At 38.2% G+C, this 23960-nt stretch overlaps 1 protein-coding gene across 3 annotated transcripts in view; it reads left to right on the top strand.

Moving 5' to 3' along the window:
- LOC120314583 (very long-chain acyl-CoA synthetase-like) overlaps positions 1 to 23960 on the top strand; it is a 56126-nt gene that overhangs the window by 5704 nt on the left and 26462 nt on the right. For 2 of the 3 annotated variants that reach the window (XM_039357835.1, XM_039357834.1), the window contains 3 exons: positions 7746 to 7955; positions 16987 to 17142; positions 18929 to 19053. In XM_039357835.1, the coding sequence (XP_039213769.1) occupies positions 7746 to 7955; positions 16987 to 17142; positions 18929 to 19053 (491 nt within the window). The remainder of the gene's footprint in view (positions 1 to 7745; positions 7956 to 16986; positions 17143 to 18928; positions 19054 to 23960) is intronic. The other variant, XM_039357836.1, reaches the window with a different exon arrangement.

Genomic DNA, 23960 nt, shown 5'->3' with positions numbered 1-23960 from the left:
TAAAGCCTCAAAATTTAAGTATTGCTCTTCTTTACACTCAAATATCATTGAAACTGTGTCCCAGGTTTTATCTAAACTGTTCAACACCAATAAAACCTTCCGGGACTCAAGGAATTTAATCCCACGTTATTCTAAGTCCAAAAATAAACTTTGCATTTTATTTAAATGCTGTTCCACAGATTCGACTGGTTGCAAACAGGCCCTGTAAAGTTTTCTTGACAATTGCACTATATTGCATGCAGAAACATTCACATACACAGGTCTCAACTTCAACCAAATCTCCTTTGCAGTCTTTAAATTTGCAACATTTAGAAATTGTTCATCATCTAAATTCAAGATGAGATAAGTCATTGCTCGATCATGACTTTTCTGATCAGCAGACACTTGTGGTGGATTTTCTACGATATACCACAGCTCTTTAGCTTTCAGCAAACATTCCATTTTAGCAGCTCACACAATGTAATTTTTTCTGGCCCAAATGAGGCACAGAGTTTTCCTCAGATTCCATTGCAGCTATTCTGCTAATTCTGCCTTGTTTTTATACTTTCTAAATGAAGGCAATTTCTTCCAGCTTTAAATTACAATGCAGTCCTTAGTAAGCTCTAGGCCCATAACATATTAGAGAATTGTTGGTGAAAATAAATCAGAAGCTCTCACAGTTGACTGCATTTAGCTGATTCAAATAACTTCTTTATATTCATATCAAAATATTTACAATATCATACATTCTTCTTTACAGCAACATAGCACAATGAAGACTTCTTGCAGAGAGATACAGAGACAGTCCTGAGACTGAATAAAAAATCCAGCTCCTAACTCAATACCCTTTTTGCATAGACTCAGTAGCACTTTTCTCACATTGGCTGACTGAGTTACCACATGACTCTTCCTGTTCATGAATATTCTAACAGGTTATAATTATATTTTGAATGTAACCATAAAAATGGCCAAAGAATTATTACACAACATTAGAAAGATAAATGTAGGGGACTTCCAGTGGTGACGTCAGGGTGGTGCAGAGGCAAGAAGACAATGTCTGTCTCCTAACTCCAATCTTTCTATGATTGGAGACTCTTCGGGGTGCAGAAAACTCTGGAGAGCTACGCATGAGAAAGGGTGAAGCCAGAAGTGTAACGAAGTGAGAGGCAATTGCCCATTACAATGAAGGAAACCCCCTAAATCTAGCGTGGAAATTTCTGCCATCAATAGATGGCAGATCTGAGGCCCTGACAAAATCACAGACGATGAGGAAGCAAAGAGGAGTTTAACAGACTGGTTAATGAGTGAGTTGAAATAATCTAAAATATTTCTAAGGAATAAGAGAAAAGTCTAATAAGATCTACACGTCTATTAGGGTGGGTGTTGAAAGGAAGCTCAACTGGTGAGGGAATCCTCAATGCAAGCGGCAATCCAGCGGGAAGAGCCGTGAGTTGACAGATTTAACAACCAGAGGATTAACAGGAGGGAGACATGAAAGAAAGACCTTGTGGCAAATGTTTGAGCGCTAATATGAGGAAGATGGTGGAGGGTTAAAGAAGAAAAAGCTGAGAGACGGTGATGAAGTTGGAGTTGGTAGAGCCTGTTAGACGAGAGAAGTGAAGGGAGAAGACTGAGAAGCAAAATGAAAATGGCGATTTAGGAGGAACGGAGGAGTGAATAGATTTCTGGAGAAAGTGGTTGGAGAAGACAGTTGGAGACAGACCTGAACATGGTGAGGATTCGGAAAGCCAAGGACGAGAAGACATGTTTAAGTGTGAAAGAGAGTGGCACGCAGTAAAAATCTGAAGGGTGAAAGAGATGGTGAGAGGAAGTGACAGGAGATGAAGGCAAATAGAATGGATTGACAGCAAGAGAGGCAAGATCGGAAGGAAAATCTGGAGCTTAATAGGGATGGGTCTTCAGTCAAGAGAGGCAAGAGAGGAGACGAGAATGAAAGGAACGAATTGACGGCTGGAGAGATGAGAGCAGAAGGAAAATCCAGAGCTCGATAGGGACGGCATTTTCAGTTAAAAGACGCGAGAGAAAGTGAATAGAAGTGAAAGGAGGGATACGGTGACGAGCGTGAATGGAAGGAAAGAAGACGAGGACAGGGCACGATGTTGGAAGTGACAGGAGCGTGGACACGAGAGGATGGGATAAAGAGATAAGAATGGACTAATGATTGATAATATATTATTGTGGAAGTAATTTGGGCTTTTAGAAAAACTGTGTGATAAGTAAGAAATAGTCAAGAAAGTGAAGAGGGTTAGAGAAGGTAAAGAGAGATTGGGGGAATTGTGGCAGTGGAGGAAGTCTCAGAGGAGTTAAGGAAGGGAAATGAAAAACTAGAAGTCTAGAATCAAAATAAAGTTAAATAAGCTGTTGGCTAAATAGAGGGATACTCAGAAATAGAAAAGATTAGAGAAGTAAGTGATAACTATGGCAACAGTGAGGACAGGGAAAAAATGGTGTCAAGCTTAACACTAACACCCTCATCTCCACCTGGTCAAAGAACACTAGAAGGAATGTTTGGTACAGAAAAACAGAGCGTAATAGCTAATATGCAAACCATGCAGACAACACTTCCTACTGTTCAAGAAACAATGCTAAAAATGCAGGAGACAATATCTAAAATCACGTAGAAATGAGAGGGGATATGAATAAATTGGATAATAGAACTGAGATGATTCAACAAATGATCGAGACAATAAAAATAATGCCAAATGTATGGGCCGATCATAATCCTCTGGAAATAATTTGGAAATGGCAGAAAAAAGTAAGAAGAAGATGGATAATGAACTCTCACATTTTGAAAGAAAAATAATTTATAGTAAAGAATAGAAGGGAAATGGAATTTTTTTTCAAAGAGAATACAAAACAATAATCATCAAATTATCTGGGACACTGCGAAAGCATATTTAAGGGGCTTAGTAATAGCTTATATAGCAAGAAAAAACAAGGTGAAAAGGCAAACGCAAAATATACTCCAGGAAGAGATTAAAAAATTGGAATCTAAATTACAAAAAGAACCAGGATGAATCAATTAAAACAAAATGGCTTTGGCTAAACACAAATTAATCATGATAGATCAGGAGGAAAGAGCAAAAGAATTGAAAATAGCAAAACAAAACTTCTTTGAACATGCAAATAAACCTGGGAGATGGCTCTCTTATAAAGTAAAAAAAGAGAAAGAGAAAAAAAAATTATTCAGGAACTTCACGATAAAAATGGAGAGTCACAATATAAAATGGATAAAAAGAAAGAAATAATTCAAAACTATTTTGAGTCACTATATAAAAAAGAGGAAATAGATGTGGAGAGTATTAAACAATATTTAAAGGTTAATGGTTTGCCAGAATTAAAAGAAGGACAGAAAGAAATATTGAATGGGAAAACAACAGCCTTGGAATTAAAAACTGCGGTGCAAAAACAAAAAAAATAATAAAACCCAGGAGCCAGATGGCCTTCCAGGGGAAGTATACAAGACTCCTTACAAGGACTTTGAAAAGATATTATTGGAGGTGTATAATGATGTGTTGGAGAAAGCTAAATTACCAGACTCCTGGACAGAAGCCACCATATCCCTTATCCCAAAACAAGGCACAGACCCCAAACAGATAAAAAATTATAGGCCAATCTCGTTGTTGAACACTGATTATAAAATTTTTACTACCATAATTGCAGAAATATTGAAACTAATATTACAGGATATAATACACCCAGATCAAAATGTTTTTTTACCTACAAGACAAATTAGAAATAATACGAGAACGGTGTTAAATGTCTTAGAATATTATGAAGCACATCCGGGAAAACAGGTAGCACTAATTTTTTTTTTAGATGCTCAGAAAACATTTGATAATCTCAGTTGGCAATTTATGTTCCAAAAGATTGAGGACATGAAATTTGGAGGGAAATTCGAGAACACGACAAAGGCAATATACAAAACACAAAGGGCCAGCATGATAATCAGCGGAGAAAATACAAAAAGCTTTGAAATAAATAAAGGGGTAAGACAAGGATGCCCAATGTCACCTCTACTTTTTATATTGACTTTAGAAGTACTATTAACTCAAATTAGAGCAAATAAAGAGATAAAAGTGATACAGGTTAAAACAGAAGAGTATAAGACACAGGCGTTTGCGGACAATTTGGTCTTTTTTATTGAGGAACCAATAGAGAGAGGAAATATTTTGATGAATGAAATAGAAAAATATGGAATAGTGGCAGGATTAAAAATTATCAGAGAAAAGACCAAAATGTTAGTCAAAAACCTAACCTAAAAACAGAAAAGGAAATTAGAAGAGAATCTGGAATTGCAAATTGTAAAAAAGATCAAATATTTAGGAATTTGGCTTACTATAAGGTGTTCCTCAATAAAAGAGGATAACTATAAAAAATTGATATTACAAATGAAAAAAGATTTTGAGACCTGGGGGAAATTACAATTATCATTATTAGGTAGGATTGCATTGATCAAAATGAATATATTACCAATATTATTTTTTTAATACATATTTTATTGTTTTTTTTTATTTTTTACATCAAAATGCTCAGGAAAACACCGTGGTGAAAGAGTAATCAATCATAGCAAAACAAGTCATATATGCATAGCTAAAATTAATACCTTAAAAAATTTCCCCCTCTATTTCCCTCACATAATATAACAAATTTAGTTTAATCTATTTCTTCTTAAAATTCAATCAATCCACAAAATCATCCCTACTACATCTATATATAAATCACTCCTGCTTTTAAGCTCCACTAATTAATTAACATATTCCAATTAATCTTAAACAAACATATTAATAAGACTTTGGGTATCCCTTCTACAACACATAATATTCCAAGAATAATATTCTAATATTTTCATACATATTCCATCTCTTAATTTAATAATCATTAATTAATACCCTTTCTTCTCTTATCATAGATCTCTCTAACTCTTCTGCTATTATAAAATAGTTTTCTATATAAACAAAGTAAAAACAAACAACAAAAAAACATTTCAACCTGTTAAGTAAAATTTAAATCTCAACAAAATTATCTATCGTATCTAAAACAACCTATTATTACACCAGTTATTATCTTACTACTTTCATTTACTCAATTAAATTGTCAAATCAATCCAAATCTCTAAAGCCTTTTTGATCCAATAATTAAGCTTTTAAATCACATTTTTAAATCTGACTCTAGCTTTTTTTCTATACCAAGCTGGTTTCCATAATGTCGCATTTACATCATCAAGTCTCAGTATTTGAGTATTAATGTTCATCAATAAATCGATCTGATCAAAATTTTCTTCCCCCTTTTCCAGTATCATGTAAGCAATATAGTCCATTTTGTTCCATATTATAATTTCAGCTTGGTTATCCAAGTTGTCATAACTTTCAATCAATCGCGTCTGGCTGTCAATTCCTGTTAACTTTAGCAATGAGAGTACTTCACTTAAAGTCATTTTTGGATCTTCAAAGTTCTCCACCATTTGTGCATAAATTTGTGAAATATCCTCCTCTGTAGTAGTTAGTTGATTTGTAGAGTAATCATTTAAAGTCTCAATCTGGAATTTTGGGTCCAAAATTTTTCTAAAGTTCAATTGATAAGTGAGTTCCTCCATTTCAAATTGTATAGACTGTTGCATATAAGTTTGTCCTTGACCTGTAGATTGGTCTTTTAGAGTTTGAAGCCCAGCTTGTGGTTCTACAAGATAATCTTTAGTTTTTCTCCATGACTTCATCTCCTCTTTCATTTCCAATATTTTTTCCAATATCAGCTCATAATCCAGTCCAGAATTCAATTGATCAGTAAATTCTTCCTCCTTCTCAGATTCTGTACACTGTTGTATATAGGTTTCTTCTTATATTACCAAGATTTTTATACTTATTCCAAATAGTCGCGATAAAATTAGAGAAATTGTTTTTGAGGAATTGGACAAAATAATAAACAAATTTATTTGGTCAAGCAAAAAAGCACGGATAAACATGAAAATATTACAAGATAGTAGAAGTAGAGGTGGACTTGGGCTCCCAAAATGGGAAATTTACTATCAAGCAGCTGGAGTACACTGGATCAAGGATTGGATAAACCTAGACAATAAAAGGGTGTTAATGATCGAAGGGCATGACCTACAAGCTGGTTGGCATGCCTTTCTATGGGGAAAACATAAGAAAACACAAACATATTTTTCAGATAAGAGATGCACTGATTCGAACGTGGGAAAAAGTTAAAAAAAGAAACTATAGGAAAATCCCAAATTGGATTTCACCAATGGAGGCAATGATCCACCCTAACACTCTGGATAAAAAAAAGATGATCAGATACAAAGAACTATTAGATAACCAAGGAAACCTCAAATTAAGAGAAGAATTAGAAGAACAAGGAATAACCATAGACTGGTGGCCATACTTACAGATCCAATCTAAACATAATAAGGATATGGAAGAGCACGGAATAAGATAGACCCTACATCAATTGGCTAAAATTTTAACAGGTAAGGAAGGAAATTTTTTTTTTAACAAAAACTTATAAATATTTATTAGAGGTAGATTTAGAGGAAGAAATAGTGAAAGGGCCAATGATAGCGTGGGCACGAAATGTGGGCCGAAATATAAAACTGGAAGAATGGGAAAGATTATGGAACATAAATTGCAAACTGACGCTGTCAACTGCATATAGGGAAAATCAATACAAAATGTTCTATAGATGGCATTTAGCACTGGCAAGATTGGCCAAAATGTACAAAAATATGAATCTGGAATGTTGGAAATGTAAAAATAAGGAAGAAACATTTTATCATATGTGGTAGCTGTGCCCTAAAGCAAAGACCTATTGGGAACGGATAAGGAACTGGATACAGGAGATAACTAAGGTGCAAATTGAACTCAAACCGGAAATATCTCTTTTGAGTATAATAAATTTAAAGATGGAAAAACAACTCCAATACATCATTATACATATATTAACAGCAGCCCGCATAGTATATGCCCAGTGTTGGAAGGGTGAAAACATACCTACAAACGATATGATTATAAACAAAATTCTGGAATGCGGAAATGAATAAACTTACGCTAGAATTAAAAGACAAGGAAGCAACAGAATTTTATGAAATATGGAACAAATGTTATAATTGGTTAGAACAGAGAAAGAAAAAAGATATAATTACTGATGTAAATAAACTGTAAATAATATACATGAGATGTATAACACAGTTCTGTTAAAGGAAAAAAATGTATTTTTTCATTTCTTTTGTTGTATAGTAAAAAAAGAATAAATAATTTTTTTTAAAAAAAGAAAGATAAATGTATTCAGGACCTGCAGCAACAGAATACTGATATAACATATATTATTTGTTAACATCTGAATTAAATATTTTTCAACAAAGAAGCATGCAAAAGACATGAAAGCAATTCAATCATTCTTTTTTATTTTTTTAAATAAAATAATATTTCAGACTTGCTTCTTTTCCCCTTCCTTTTTCTTGCTTTATGACTTGCTTGTTAATGCTAGCAGACAGATTCATGTATACATTTTTCATCCCATTTCATATAACAAAATAATCAGGAAAAATGGACTATATTATATATTTTTGCCAAGGAATGCTTAGTGTTTTAAGAAAACAAGGTTAGAGTTCTACTCTTTACACTGTCTTTGCAAAAACTCTGCGATGCTTTTCCTCTATTTTAGTACTTATGAAGGAGGCTAAAAAAAAGATTTTCCAAAATTAAGGCAGTAAATTCACTCAAATATTTTTTCTTTCCTTTTTCAAGATTTAAAAGATGCCATTGAAGATGTCCTGCCTACTTTAAATGATGAAGGGATACGTGTTTTCTATCTGAGTGATGATTCCCCAACTGAAGGTGTAGAGGCACTGCTCAAACGGATCAAATTAAGCTCTGCTGAATCAGTGCCCTTTTCCCTCAGAGCCCATGTAACCCCTAAATCTACATGCCTATATATTTTCACCTCTGGTACCACAGGTGAGCAGCATCAAAGGTGGAGTGGTTGCTGGGAGACCTAGAAGGGTAGAATATGCTGTTGGCTGGAAAGACTATTGACTTCTGCTTGTATCGTTGCATGATTTTTATGGTATGCATAGCCTAGAGCAGGGATGTCAAATTGCCAGCCCGCAGGACTTCCAGTTTGCCAAAGTGGCTCCTGTGGATGCTTGGAATGCAACTCCATCTTCCACATCCGATTTTCCTTCATTGGGGGACTCTGGAAAGGGTCAAAAGTCACCCTGTAGGGGCGATGAACAAGGAGGGATCCCCTGCTTGATCACGGGAGGGCAGTAGCCTTTCTGCTCGATCTGAGGGAGCCCTCCAAACTGGCAGAGAAAAGACCGGCCATAGCAATATGACTCATCATTAGGCTGCAGACAGCTGAAGTCAAATCTACTATCAAGCACTTTGAAAGCAACGCAGATGAAACTGGGTGAGACCAGATCTTCTCTTTACTCTAAGTACCTTCTTTTCCTGTAAAGGCTGTTTGAAGTATCTTCCCCCTGTGAGGAGAAAGTGAAAAGAATTGCTTTTTTTTAAAAAACAAATTTTATTGGTTTTCAAATTTTATATTGAGTATTCGGAAAGCAGTGTGGTGACTGGGTAATCAGTGGCTCAATAACAACAAAATCTTTAGTATATATTTCAGGTTACATCATCAGAAATTCCTTCCCTATTTCCCTTAACATTTGTTATATCACATTTAGGCTAATAGATTTTTAATTATAACAAAGTTAATTAAAATCTTTATCAATATATTTTTTACTAATACATATCCATATCCTATTTTTAAGTTTTACCTAATTTTTAATTTTTTATTACAATACTCCAATTTAATCTTTAATATCCATAATGTTTAAATTTTGGGTAATCCAAATTTCCTTTATTTCACTACATAAAAGTTATCATATCTAGAATATACATATTACTTACTTAAATATATTCTTATCTTATTTCGTAAATATTTTCTATTTCTTATCCTAATACATCATCACTTGCTGGTAGAGTGTCCTTTATTGTCTCAAGTCCGTCATCTATATTATTTGGGCTAAACAATAGTTTGAAGCTAATTCCTAATCGTTAATTTTCATTTCTCTTATAAGTCTAAATCCTAAATATTAAGCCAATTAATCCCTTATTTTTTATCATTTAACAAGAATATTTAAATAATCATCTTTCCCTTCATCTAACAATCTCCCTTGAGCCCATTAGTTGAGACTTTAGGATCCTCTATCATAGATCAAAAAATCCCATTTTTTTCAAAATCTAACTCTGGCTTTCTTTTTGTGGCAGCCAGGCTTCCATACCAATGCCTTTAAATCATCAGGTAGATCTCCCTTCATTCTTGCACATATTGCTTGAATCAAGGGAGACCATCTAGTTATCAATTTTCCAGAAAGGCTGGTCCATTCATAGTTGTTAGGCTGTTGTCCTGGTGGCTCCTTCAGTACAATTTGGTCATCTTGTTCTTCAGGTTTCCTCTGGTTTAGGTAGAGAGTCACGTATGGCTTTAAAGTTGTTATTTGGTTATTTAAGTTTCCAGTATGCTGTATTTGTTGGTCTTTAACAGCCTCCACATTGGTGTTGCTTTGTTCTGTTGCTTTTTGGATTGTAAGTTCTTTAGTTGCGGTCAGGGTTTGTCTGTCAAAGTTTTCAGTAAATTGTTCCTCGGTCTTGGTATTAGTTTCTTCCACCTCTGTTGGGTTTTGGATTGTAGGTTCTTTCATTGAATTCAGAGTTTCATTTTGTAGGTTTAAGCTGGCGCCTTTATCTTTCGATCTGGATTTAATTATTTTAGTAGCTTCAAGAATTTTTTCAAGTATAAGTTTATAGTTAAATTTTGGCTAGTCTTCCTCCATTTCTAACACAGTTATGGATAGTCCTTTAGTGAAGGCTATTTCTTAGATAAAAGTCAGTAAATGTTCACCTCCACAATACCTATAAAGTAATTTCCTTGTCCAGGTGTTCTCCCAGCTTTTTATCTCTTTTAGATAATGCCAAGGACAAATCTGGGCTATAAGTAGGTCTCTTTAAGAAAAGTATTTACTTGCTATACCAAGTTTTGCCACAAGATGTCCCTGACAGCATTTAGAATCTTTTTCAAGACCAGGCTAGGTTTTTATCCAGATAGAGTTCTTTTTTGTAGATAAAGTGATAGGTCCCCGTGAAAATAGAAGTTTCGGATCCCCAAATATCAAGGTAAAATAAATTCAGCTGCTTAATTGTATTTTTCAGGGCTTTGTTTTCCTTGCATAGTCAGGAGCCGCCATCTTGGAGGGTGGGAAAGAAGCATTCCTAGAAGAGAGGGAAGGGAATTTCTATACCACCCTCTAAGACAGACATGTAAAACACAAGGCCTGGGGGCTGGATGTGGCCCGCAAAGTGGTTTCATGTGGCTCATGAAGCCATCCTGGAAACATTGAGGGAACAGCCCCCTCTGCCTTGGCCCTGGCCCAGGCTGGCCGGGAGCCAATGTACAATTTTGTGGTGGCCATGTATGCTGAAACACATTCAGTCTTAGCTCCACAAGGGCGTCTGTAAACAACAAGGAACCAACCCCTGCTGCATCAGCCCTACTCTCTGGGTGCATGCTGGGGAGGTGTCACCCTTTGTGAGGAATGAAGAAATGCACCATCACCTGAAAGTGGCCAGCAAATGGTCCTCGCCTACTTCACATATCTGGCTTGATGGGCTCTGGGGAAGTGATTTCGGCAGGCAGCAGGGTGCTCACCTCACAGCGCCGAGAGGCTGAGCCAAGCGGTGCAAATCCAAAAAGAAATGCGAGGCCGCCCAGCTCCCAGCCTGCCTGGATTCAGCAGGCAGTGGGGCGCTCTCTCACAGAGCCAAGAGCTGAGCCGGGTGGCGCGAATCTGATGAGAAGTGCAATGCTGCCTAGCCCCCAACCTGGCCAGTTTCAGCAGGCAGCAAGGTGCAAAGCTGGCGAGCTTTGCACTGCCTGGCTCAACCTCTTGGTGCTGAGAGGAGAGCACCCCACTGTCTACCGAAACCAGGCAGGCTGGGGGCTGGGCAACATCACACTTCTTTTGGGATTTGCGTTACCCGGTTCAGCCTCTTGGCGCTATGAGGAAAGCACCCCGCTGCCTGCCAAAACTGGGTGGCATTGCGCAGGTAATGTTGACTCTCCTACTGCTCATGAGCCCTCCAAGCCAGATATGTAAAGTAGATGAGGGCCATGTGCTGGCCACTTCCAAGTGATGGTGCATTTCTTCATTCCTCATGAAGGGTGACACCTCCCCAGCTGGATTTCTTGCCTGTTTTTCTCCCTCCCTCATCTCAAATATTTTCTCACCACTCTGTACTTAAGAAGGAAGAAAGGAAAGAAGAAAAGAAGGAGAGGGAGGGTCTGAGGGAAGTCCTGCCTTAATCCTGTCCTGCTGCCTTTCACCATCCCCTTGCTCTTTCCTCCTGGCCTATCCTGGGGGTCTCCCATCCTATTGCTAAGGAAGCTCTGGATATAAAGCTGGGTCTCCTCTCATGGAGAGGGAATGGGCCTCCATCTGACTTTGCCCTCGTACCCATCATGAGCAACCTGGGTAAGGAGAGCAAGCACAGTAGCAGCAGCCTTGAGGAAGAGGTAAGTGCAGCTGGGCGCCCGCTTGGGGAAGTGGGGCTGGGCTTGGTGCCACGGGTGCTCGAGGGCCAGGCTGGGCATTTGACCTCTGCTGTCCAGGGCTCCCGGCAGCCCACACCACTGTCCAGCCCCCCTGCATGGCCTGAGAGGAACAGTGAGGCTCCTCCAATGGACCATGCCTTGGCACTTGTCCTGGCCCCACCTCCTTCTGCAAGAGACCCTCAAATCTGTCCCACTCCTGCGCAAGCCACCACAGGCACCCTTGATGCGAATAATGTAGAGCTGGCCACACCCACCCAGTAGGCCACACCCATTCCATCCATGCCTACCACAGTAGGCCAGACCCACCCTGGCCACACCCACCCGGCCCCCGAGGGTAATCGCAATGCTGATGCGGCCCTCAATGAAATTGAGTTTGACACCCTTTGCTCTAAGAATAGCGGTGTCTGACTATCCAGGGGAATCCAAGCATTAAAAAGAACAACTTTAATCTAATTGGATTTATATTTTCCTGAAACTTGGTGACCAAAAATTTTTCTATTTCTATTGGAGACTTTTGTTTTTATCTACAAAAAAGAAATAAAATTGGAAAAAGAATTAGAAAAATTTGGAACTTAAAAAAGTCTAAATGGCATTGGTGACATCTAATGGTGAAGCCTGGTATTGCAATTTGTTGTTTCCTAAAAAGAGACTTGTCTCAAAGCCCAGACCTTAGATATGACCTTCCTGACTTTGGTACCATCTGTGAGAGACTTAGCTGTAAGTCCTACTTGAACTGTGAATGTAAACCTTTATTGACTTTTGCTTAACAAATAACTTTTACTAGAAATGCTATTTACAAATAAATGAAAGAGATGGATGAAGACCAGGAAAAAATTCTTTCTACGTTGAAAGCAATACATGAAAGCATTCTTTTAGCTTGTGATAAAATAAGACCTAAAATAAAAGATCAATATGCCAGCTTAGATGTACCAAGCCAAATTTTGACTACAACCAAAGAACCAACAATGTAGAAGATAACAGAAGAAGCAGGACAATCAAATATGAAGACAGAGGACTCAATTGACCAACAAATACACTTGATGGAAAACCCAGAAAAGGAAGTGACAACATTGAAAATGGAAATGACTTTCTATATAAATCAGAAGAAATTTGAGAAAGAAGTAGAACAGATTGAATTGAAGACAAATATATTAGAGCAAACATGGTGAACTGGAATAACAGGGAGACAATTTAACAAATACAAATGGGCAAGTCCTTCCAGAAAACTGGCAATCAAATGGTCTTCTTTAATTCAAATAACATATGTAAGAATAGAAGGAGATCTATTTAATGATTTAAAAGCGCTGATATGGAAGCCTAGTTGGTAAAAAGAAGAAAGCTAGAATAAGGTTGAAAAAAACTGGGATTTTGACTCATCAGAGGGGATTTTATATTTTATATATAGAGGGTTAAAGGGAGATGTTGAGATAAGAGGAATTTTAGTTATTTGGTTATTAGATTTATAATATTTGGAAACTACTTGAAAACAAGTATTTTAGCGGCTTAATATTTAAAAATTAGACTTAAAAGGGAAAATAAAGTTAAATATTATGAATATGTTTGATTTATTGATTAATTCAAACAATATATATAATGGTTTTGATTTATTAAAGGGGATATTGTGTTATTAAGTAGATGATTTAATATGATGGGAAATATATAACTCTTAGGAAATAGAACAAGATAATATTCAAATAGATAAAATATGTATTTTGGATATTATAGTTTGTTATGAAGTGAATTTTGGAAATTTTGGTTACCCAAAGTCTGAAAATTATAAATATCAAAGATTAAATTGGAATATTGATAAGAAATTAAAAATTGAGTAAAAATAGTAATAGTAATAGTAGTAAAGTTGGAAGGGACCTTGGAGGTCATCTAGTCCAACCCCCTGCTCGGGCAGGAAACCCTACACCATTTCGGACAAATGGCTGTCCAGTCTCTTCTTAAAAACTTCCAGTGTTGGAGCATTTACTGCGTCTGGAGGCAAGCTGTTCCACTGATTAATTGTTCTAACTGTCAGGAAGTTTCTCCTTAGTTCTAGGTTGCTTCTCTCCTTGATTAGTTTCCACCCGTTGCTTCTTGTCCTGCCTTCAGGTGCTTTGGAAAATAGCTTAATTCCCTCTTCTTTATGGCAGCCCCTGAGATATTGGAATACTGCTATCATGTCCCCCTTGTCCTTCTCTTCGTTAAACTAGACATACCCAATTCTCGCAACCGTTCCTTCTATGTTTTAGCCTCCAGTCCCCTAATCATCTTTGTTGCTCTTCTCTGTACTCTTTCTAGAGTCTCAACATCTTTTTTACATCGTGGTGACCAAAACTGGATGCAGTCTTCCAAGTGTGGCCTTACCAAGGCATTGAAGAGTGGTATTAATACTTCACGTGATCTTGATTCTATCCCTCTGTTAATGCAGCCTAGCACTGTGTTGGCCTTTTTGGCAGCTGCAGCACACTGCTGGCTCATATTTAAGTGATTGTCTACTAGGACTCCGAGGTCCCTCTCACAGTTTCTACTATTGAGCATGGTGCCACCTATGCTGTACTTGTGCATTTGGTTTTTCTTGCCTAAATGTAGAACCTTGCTTTTTTCACCATTGAATTTCATTTTGTTAGTTAGTGCCCAGTGTTCAAGTCTGTCCAGATCCTTCTGTATCTGAAGCCTGTCTTCTGGAGTGTTGGCTATTCCTGCCAGCTTGGTGTCGTCTGCAAATTTGATGAGTTTCCCATCTATCCCTTCATCCAAATCGTTGATGAAGATGTTGAAGAGTACTGGGCCCAGAACAGAGCCCTGGGGCACCCCACTACACACTTCCCTCCATATAGATGCAGTTCCATTGAGGACCACTCGCTGAGTACGGCCGGTCAGCCAGCTATGGATCCATCTGGTGGTGATTCTGTCTACCCACATTTTTCTATCTTATCAAGTAGTAGGTTGTGATCTACTTTATCAAATACCTTACTGAAGTCCAAGTAAATTATGTCCACAGCATTCCTCTGATCCACTAATTTTGTCACTTGGTCAAAGAATGCAATAAGATTTGTCTGGCATGATCTATTTTTGACAAATCCATGTTGGCTTTTAGTATGACTTTGTTTGCCTCTAGGTGTTCGTTGATTCATTGTTTGATTATCTTTTCTAGGATCTTCCCAGGTATTGAGGTCAGGCTGATAGGTCTGTAATTTCCTGGATCCATTTTTTTTTCCTTTTTTGAGGATGGGAACTACATCAGCTCTTTTCCAGTCCTCTGGTAGTTCCCCTGTGCTCCAGGATCTTTGAAAAATATAGTTGAGTGGCTCCAATATCACATCTGCCAGTTCCTTGAGAACTCTGGGGTGTAATCCGTCTGGTCCTGGCGATTTGAACTCATCTAGGCTGGACAGGTGCTCACTAACCATTTTCTTGCCTATCTTAACTTGTGTTTCTGTTTTGTTTTTTGTGGCACGATTTTTGATAGGTTGGTCTGTTTTTTCCCTTTGTGTAAAGACAGATGCAAAAAATGAGTTAAATAGTTCTGCTTTCTCCCTGTTGCTTGTCACCTTCTTGCCACTTCCACCCACTAATGGACCAATCATTTCCTTCACTTTTTTCTTGTTTTTTACATGTTGAAAGAAGCTTTTTTTTGTTATTTTTGACTTTGGTCGCAAGCCTCAGTTCGTTTTGAGCCTTGGCTTTCTTCACTTCATCTTTGCAGGCTCGGGCTATTTGCTGATATTCTGACTTAGTTATGTTCCCCTCTTTCCACTTTCTATACTTGTCCTTTTTATTTTTCAATTTGTCAGAGAGTTCTTTATGCAGCCATGCTGGTTTCTTTTGAGAGCTGTTTTTTTTCCTCTTTGTTGTTATTGTGCTAGACAGGGCTTTTATTATCTCATTTTTCAAAATTTCCCAAGCTTCTTGAGTTGTTTTCCCCTTGAGGATTCTCATCCATGGAATCCTTCCCAAGCCCTCTCTAAGTTTATTGACATTAGCTCTCTTGAAGTCCAAGACTCTAGTTTGACTGTGTTCTATTGGTTGTGCTTCTATAATGTTGAATTCTAATATTGCATGATCACGTCCTCCCAGGGTTCCTATGGCTCCAACACCGTCTATCATTTCATCTCTGTTAGTGAGAATTAGATCCAAAATGGCTAATCCCCTAGTTCCATTCTCTACTTTTTGGGAGACAAAGTTGTCTGCTAGGTTTGCCAGGAACCTGTTTGATCTTCCACTTGGTGCGGAGTTTGTCTCCCAGTTGATGTCAGGGTAGTTAAAGTCCCCCATTACTATTGTGATGTGCTTCCTACATACCTTAGTTAGCTGACTAGCAAAATGTTCATCTATCTCCTCTGTTTGGTTGGGTGGTCTGTAGTATACACCTATGGCAATGTCATTTCCCCCCCCTTTTATATTGACCCAAATGCATTCAAGACATTTTTTATCATTGTTGTACTCTATTTCTGTGAAGATGTAGTTATTTCTTATATAGAGAGCAACTCCACCTCCTCTTTTATTTGGTCTGTTTCTTTTAAATAATTTAAATCCCTCTAGCTGTGTGTTCCATGTGTGAGTTTCATCCCACCATGTTTCCGTAATGGCAACAAATCAATAACAGGATGTAGATTGTTTATGAAGATTGAATATAATTAAGATAAGTATAAGCTAAAAATTTATTGATAAATGTAATAATGATGTTCTTATTGAGATGATATAATTAGAAATGTACTAACCTGAATATGAGACAGTAAATGTTAAGGGAAAAAGAGAAGAAATATTTGATGTTGTAACCTGAGATTTGCACTAAGATTTTGTTATTGAACTATTGTAACTCAGTCACCACGTTGCTTTTTAAATATTCAAATGTAAAACTGGAAAATTAATAAAATATTATATACAAAAAAACTGCAAGCCCGCGGGCCGGTTGCATCATATGAGGCTGCACCCACCCCAGCTCCGGCAACAGAAAAAAGTTGTGATATGTCATGAGATGTCACGTGACATGGTGAGTTTGACACCCATGGCCTAGTAGCTAGATCAGGATTAGGTTACAAGTGACAAGGTTAGGTTAACAAGTCATTTTCCTTGGTATCTGCAAGGCTTCCTGCCCATCAGACATCATCATTATCATGTCATCCTGATCTATCCACCTGACGTCATAATCATCATGTCATGTCAGCTGCTGATGCTGTTGTCGAATGGAAATTGGCAACGCTTTAGTTCATTGATCTGTGATTTTTTTTTTTGGCCAGTGAATGCCAAAAAAGGGATCATTTTATAATCCCTATGTCTGGCATGGAGTCAAACATGCTATGAAATTGATTCTAAATTATTATTTCTTGCTTTTTCTCTCAATTCATTGCACCCTTTATTTCTTGTTTTCTTTTTACTTTCCTCCAGGACTCCCCAAAGCTGCTGTCATTTCCCAGAAGAAAATATTAATGGGGTTGTACCTATTTCACTTGACCGGTGTCCATAACAAGGATGTTATTTATACTTCACTCCCACTGTACCACTCAGCTGGACTCCTTGGGCTTCTGGGGACCATAAACATGGGTAAGCACAAAAGAGTAGGGAGCCTGGAATACACATAAAGAGATCTTCACTCTCAGAGTATAATCAAGATATCATACAGTTTGGAGAACATCGTAGCCTGCCCCAGATTTTATCCCAGCAAACTAATAATAGCTCTGCGTGAAGGAGTTAAGAAAAATGGGAGGAGCCAAGCAGGAAAATATGAAGGCTTATACTGTGGTGTCAATTATTTACCAACCTTCATACAGTAATGATATACAGGTGGGCTTCGACTTACAATAGTTCATTTAGTGACCATTCAAAGTTACGGCACTGAAAAAATGGACTTATGACCATTTTTCACACAATTGTTGTGGCATCACTATAGTCATGTGATCAAAATTCTGACACTTGGCAACTGATTCATATTTATAATGGTTGCAGCGTCCTGGAATCATGTGATGACCTTTTGCAAACTCCTTACAAGCAAAGTCAATAAGGAAACCAGATTCACTTAATAACTGTGTTGCTGACTTAACAACTGCAGTGATTCACTTAACAAGTGTGGCAAGAAAGATCATAAAATGGAACAAAATTTCACTTAGCAGAAATTTTGGGCTCACTTATGGTTGTAAGTCGAGGACTACCTGTACATTTCCAGTATTCTGACACAAAAATAACATAAATATAACCTCAAAATTAGTAAGAATTAGATGTGCCAAGAACACTTTAAGTGGCTTTTGGCAGATTCAGAAGGAAACTCCCCTCTCTTGGAGCTGTTTTGCAATGCAAATAAATGTACTTATAAGGCAGCAAATGGACATGTCAAGATATGAATGTCAATGCTGGGAGTGTGAGGATCAGCAGGAGGGGGAGGAGGAGGGGGAGGAGTTTTTGTTGTTTTAACCATAGGCCACCAGAATGTATACATGAATTTCACTGACTGATAGATATTTTAGCAGTATTCATTTTCTACGATTGTGTCATTTGTTTATTTATATTTATTTATATTCCATCTTTATTATTCTTGCAAATAAGCCAAGGCAGCGAATATATTAAACATGGCAATATATTCCCACAACAACAACTCTGTGAGGTAGGTTGGGCTAAGAGAGAGAGTGGCTGACCCAAAGTCACACCCAGCTGGCTTTCATGGCTAAGATAGGACCTGAACTCACAATCTCCGTAATGGAAGAACGTGAAAATTACATCCCTTTTTGTTTTCTAATTTAGTTATTGAAATCTTTCTTGCCAGTTATTCCTAGTAGGTAATTCTAGGGCAGGTCATAGTATCAGTTTTATGGACCACTTAAAGTGGTAAAGACTACCCAGCTAAACTAAGAAGCAGAAAACAATTGTAAATCATTGAATAGTGGGTGGATAGATCAGTGGACCAAAGATGTGTGGATCAAATATTTTCTGATCACAACTGTATAAATTATAAAAATATATAAACCTAAATGGCCTATTTCTTGTCAACATCCCAACCTATTTGGATATTTGATTGCAGAAGAATGACATTCACAGGAGCAGGAAAATTGCAGAGAAGAAGACCTCTTATTTATATATTTATTTATCTTACTTATATCTTGATTTTGTCCTCTTCAACTGTCCCAGATCCAAATAATTTTAGGCATTTTTAAGTAACTGGGGGAAGATAATAGTAATAGTAATAGTAATAATAATAATAATAATAATAATAATAATAATAATAGTAGTAAAGTTGGAAAGGACCTTAGAGGTCATCTAGTCCAGGAGCATTTCAGCTCAGGGTTCTAACCCAGTGATCACACTAACTTCCTGAACTTTATCTCTCTGTTTATGTAAGGGGCTACATGTGTTCTGAGATCTAAATTCTCTGTTTCTCATTACTGGGATGACTGCAGGCGTTACCGTGTCACTGTGATCCAATATATAGGAGAAATGATGCGCTACTTGTGTAATGCACCAAAGGTAATTGATAAAGTGGACTAATACCTCAGAAAATGATATTATAAAGAATGATAAGGGACTACATGCCAAATTGCACATAGCAGTGTCTAGGCGATGCAGATAACAATCTAAAAAATAACCAGGCCCGTATCATATCATAGAGACCTAAGCCCAGTTTATCATGAATGCATGACGTGTTTCTATATTCCTTTCTCCTATATCCATTCCTTCTCCCTTCATGTAATCCAATTCCCTCTTTTGTTTCCCATTTCATCAAAAATTGATAATTATATTTGACAAGGAGAAGATCATAGAACACATATATGCATAAAACATATATATATATATATATATATATATATATATATATATATATATATATATATATATATATATGTCTTTGGTTGTTCGTGTTTTCTCCCACGTAAAATTGGAAGTGTCTTGGCGACGTTTCGACGAAGTCCCATTCGTCATCTTCAGGCTGGTGCTTTCAGCTTCGTGCTTGAGCAGCAATGTGTGATTTTAGCTGTTTCTTCCTTTTAACTGCCAGTGAGGGTATGAACTGATTGGGTGGGAGCTTGGCTGTGTTCTGATTGGGTGGAGGTGTGTTCTGAATGGTTAGGGGCTTGGCTGTGCTCTGATTGGCTGGGGGAGTGTTCTGTTTGGTTGTGCTCAGGTTAGTCTGAGTTGCAGAGGGGTTTAAGATTTTGGGGTTAGGGAGTCGTTTGTCAATAAGGGCAGGTTTCCAAATGGCTGGTAGGCGGGAGGTATCATCTCGCTTGTTCATGCTGTGTGGGCGTTTTTCTATCTCGATGGCTTCTCTGATTATTCTGTTATTAAAATGTTCACTTTTGGCAATGGTTCTGGTATTTTTAAAGTCAATTTCATGTCCTGTGGCTTTAAGGTGTTGGACCAGGGAAGATGTTGGTTCCTCTTTTTTGACTGAGTTCTTATGTTCTTCAATGCGTGCACTTATTCTTCTGTTGGTTTGTCCGATGTATGTGGTGGGACAAGTGGTGCATGGGATTTCGTATACTCCTTGATTTTCTAATTCAATTTTATCTTTGGGGTTTCTAAGGATGGTGGATATTTTTCTGTTTGTGCAGAATGCTGTTTTGATGTTGTGTTTATGGAGGATCTTACTGATTCTGTCTGTGGTGCCTTTTATGTATGGGAGGAGGGCTTTGCCGTTTTCTTGTTCTTTGTCTTGGATTTTAGTGGGGGTTTCTTTTTGGATTAGGTTTGTAATCTTATTTCTATGGAATCCATTGGATGTTAGTACATTGGTGAGAGTGTGTAGTTCGGGTTTTAGGTGTTGTTCGTCAGCTAAGCGTTTTGTTCTGGAGATGAGTGTCTTGGCTACAGAGTTGATCTGTGCTGGGTGGTGGTGTGAGAGAGCGTGCAGATAGCGGTTTGTGTGTGTTTTCTTCTGGTAGATGGTGTGTCCTAGGGAGCCATTGGATTTCTTGTAGACTAAGACATCCAGGAAGGGAAGTTGGTTGTTAGCTTCTGTTTCCATGGTGAACTGTATTTTGGGGTGTAGGCTGTTGAGGTGTGTGAGGAAGTTGTCCAGTTTTTCTTTCCCATGTGGCCAGATTATGAAGGTGTCGTCTACGTATCTGAGCCAGAGTTTGGGTTTGTGATCCGATTTTTCTAGAGCTTGGGTTTCAAAGTGTTCCATGTAGAGGTTGGCAATGACAGGTGAGAGGGGTGATCCCATGGGTGCTCCTTCTGTTTGTTTGTATTTTTGTCCATTATAGATGAAGTATGTGTTGGATAGGCAGTGGTTGGTCAGATCTAAGATGTGTTTGGGGGGGTTATATTTGTTTTGAATAGCTGTCAAGGCTTCTTTGATAGGCACTTGGGTGAAGAGGGATATGACATCGAAGCTCACTAGTAGGTCGCTGGGCTGTAAGCTTTGTTTCTTTATGATCTCTATAAACTGGAATGAGTTTTTTACGTGTGAGGTGATGGATTCTGCATAGGGCTGTAGTTGTTTGGCGAGAAATTTGGCTAGGTTTTGTAGAGGTGAGCCTATGGAGCTGACTATAGGTCTGAGTGGGGTTCCTTCTTTGTGTATCTTGGGGAGACCATAGAGTTTAGGGCATCTGGATGATTTCTCTCTGGGAATGATTCTTTGCTGGATCTCTTCGCTAATGGGGGAGGCTTTTATCTTGGTTCTGGTGGTTTTTTCCAGGTAGGTGGTGGGATCTGTATTTAGGGGTTTGTATGTGGAGTCTTGGAGTAGGTTGGTTAATTTGGTTTGGTAGTCAGATGTGTTCATAACCACCGTGGCGTTGCCCTTGTCTGCTGGTAGGATTATTATGCTGGTGTCTTCTTTCAGGTTACGTAGTGCTGTCTGTTCCTCTTTAGGTAAGTTGCTTTTGGGTGGCTTGCTGGTGCAGAGGATGTTGGTGATTTTGAGTCTGATTTTGTTAGCGTCATCGGGGTTGATTTTGGTCAGGCTGGTTTCAACTTCACATATAATGGTTTCAGTGGGGATGTGTTTGGGAGCGACTGCAAAGTTGAATCCTTTGGAAAGGACATTGGTTTCGGCTTTGGTGAGGATCCTATCTGAGATGTTATGCACTGTTTGTTTCATGTGTGGCTGTGAGGGAGGAGGGGTTTGTTTCTGGCGTTCTTGTAGTCTTCGGAGTTTGTTGGTGTGTGTATCTGTCTTGAGGGTGGTCTGTGTTTCGGCTCTCCAGACGGCGAGTTGTTTGGATTTGTCCCAAAGTGCGGGGTGGATCTTGTTGCTGAGTTTGAGGTGGAGTGTGAGGAGATCTTTGTTAATTCGGTCTAGGAGGAATCTTTTTGTGTGAAGTTCATTTCTGATTAGGGCCAATTCTGTTCTTTTCAGGATCCGTTTGGTGGCTGCAGAGTTGGAGTGGAATTTCAGTTGGAAACATGTGGGGATTAGATTTTGATCTCGGCAGTTACGTAGGAATGCGAGGTCACATAAAATGGAAGCTCTTTGGACTTCAAGTTTTTCATAGGTCCTTTCATAGAAGCTAAAAACACCAGCCTGAAGATGACGAATGTGACTTCGTCGAAACGTTGCCAACACTTCAATTTTACGCGGGAGAAAACCCGAACAACCAAAGACCTATATACAAATACCCGCGAAAACCTCAGAAAACTATATATAATATATATATATATATATATATATATATATATATATGTTTTCTGAGGTTATATGTATGTAGTATGTGTATATATATATATATATATATATATATATATATATATATATATATATATATATTGTATGTATGTATTTATAGAGGTAAAAGGAAAAAAGAAGGGTATTATTACTAATTTTTCATAGAAGAATAGTGCTGTATCTTTATATGGGAATATATAGTGGGAAAGATTGAAGGCAATAGAAGAAGGGGACGACAGAGAATGAGGTGGCTGGATGGAGTCCCTGAAGCAGTAGGCATGAGCTTAAATGGACTCCAGAAGATGGTAGAGGATAGGATGGCCTGGAGGAACATTGTCCATGGGGTCGCGATGGGTCAGACACGACTTCGCAACTAACAACAACAATAGTTGTAGTACATGTAGACTGATGCTATTGTGCAATGCCACTATTCCTTTGTATATTCCTCATAGCAATCAGGATCTTAGCAGGTTGCAAAACACTGAAAAAGAGCTTTGGGAACCGATCCAAGTACATGGAGAAAGTTGCTCAGGAATTTAAAAATGGCTATATGGTAACAATAGGTTTATGGTTGCTTAGCTTTGTTTTTGTATGACAAATTTGATTTGAAACTGGCCACTTCCAAGACTGAATGAATCTTTTATAGATCTGGAGAACCAAGAAAGGATTACAGGGAGTTTTCAAAAGCAGAAATATTTGTTGAGAGTCTGGGAGACACTAGAAGAGAATCATTTTTCTGTTGAGGAGTGGGGAGGGAATAGTCATTGTTACAAGAATAGTAAACAACATGTTTTCTAGCAACAACCATTTAGTTACTGTTAAGTATTCTGTTCGATATGACATTGAAGAGGCAGTAGGTGAAAAACAACTCTCCTTATTTAAAGTCAAAACAGAAACTAACAACCAAATGCTCCACCCATATTTATAGACTTAGCCTAAAGGCGGCAGCCAATAGGAACACAGTATTCTCCCACTTAAATGCATAATAAGTAATCTGCAGACAGAAAGACTGGCTTGTTGGCCATGTGGCCAGTGAACTGTTTTTTCCATAGTTCTCAGCATCTCAATTCTCAGACTTTACTCAATACATTACACCCCTTCCCCTAGATCATTTACACTTACAGAGCCTTTTCTCTTTGTGCAAAAACTTTACAATTATTCCAATGGCAAAATAACATAACCTTGTGCATAAACATTATACTGTTCCAATGGGAAAAATACATAAGCATTCAAGTTTACAATGATAGAAATCTTATGTAGTAATTTAAGTACCTTTGCCTGCTCTGAACGTCTCGGAGCTGCCGTTAGCTCCTGGTCTACAAGCTCGTCTTCCAGGCTTGGTAGACCGGGGCTGTGTGCTCCATTCGTCATGGGTAGAGCCGATTCTTGGAGGCTGGTCTGACTAGGTAGACCCAAGCCTATGTCCATCTCTCTGTGGCTGGTCTGTCCTGGTAGACCTGAGCCAGTGTTCCACGGTGGAGTAGGGCCCACCGGACTGACATTTGGAGCCAATTGATGGCATTGTCCTGTAGCCAAAGTGCCTGAATTAGAGGCAATCTCACCATTTGCAAACTCTCTGTTAGGCAATCGAAAAGTCTCGCCCTCGCTTTGGGACTCGGATGCATGATCACAATCATGTTTCCCCTCCCCCTGAACAGAGTCATGAGCTAGCGGCTGGTTTGCTATTCTCCATCACGCTGGTCAATATGCTTGCAAAGCACATGACCATCTTCCAGGACCACTTCATATGAGAGTGGCCCTG

This window comes from Crotalus tigris, unplaced genomic scaffold (genome assembly GCF_016545835.1).
Source record: "Crotalus tigris isolate CLP2741 ecotype Arizona unplaced genomic scaffold, ASM1654583v1 scf7180000018954.1357295, whole genome shotgun sequence".
NCBI classification, from domain to species: Eukaryota; Metazoa; Chordata; class Lepidosauria; order Squamata; family Viperidae; genus Crotalus; species Crotalus tigris.
This window is presented reverse-complemented; position numbering and strand designations above follow the sequence as displayed.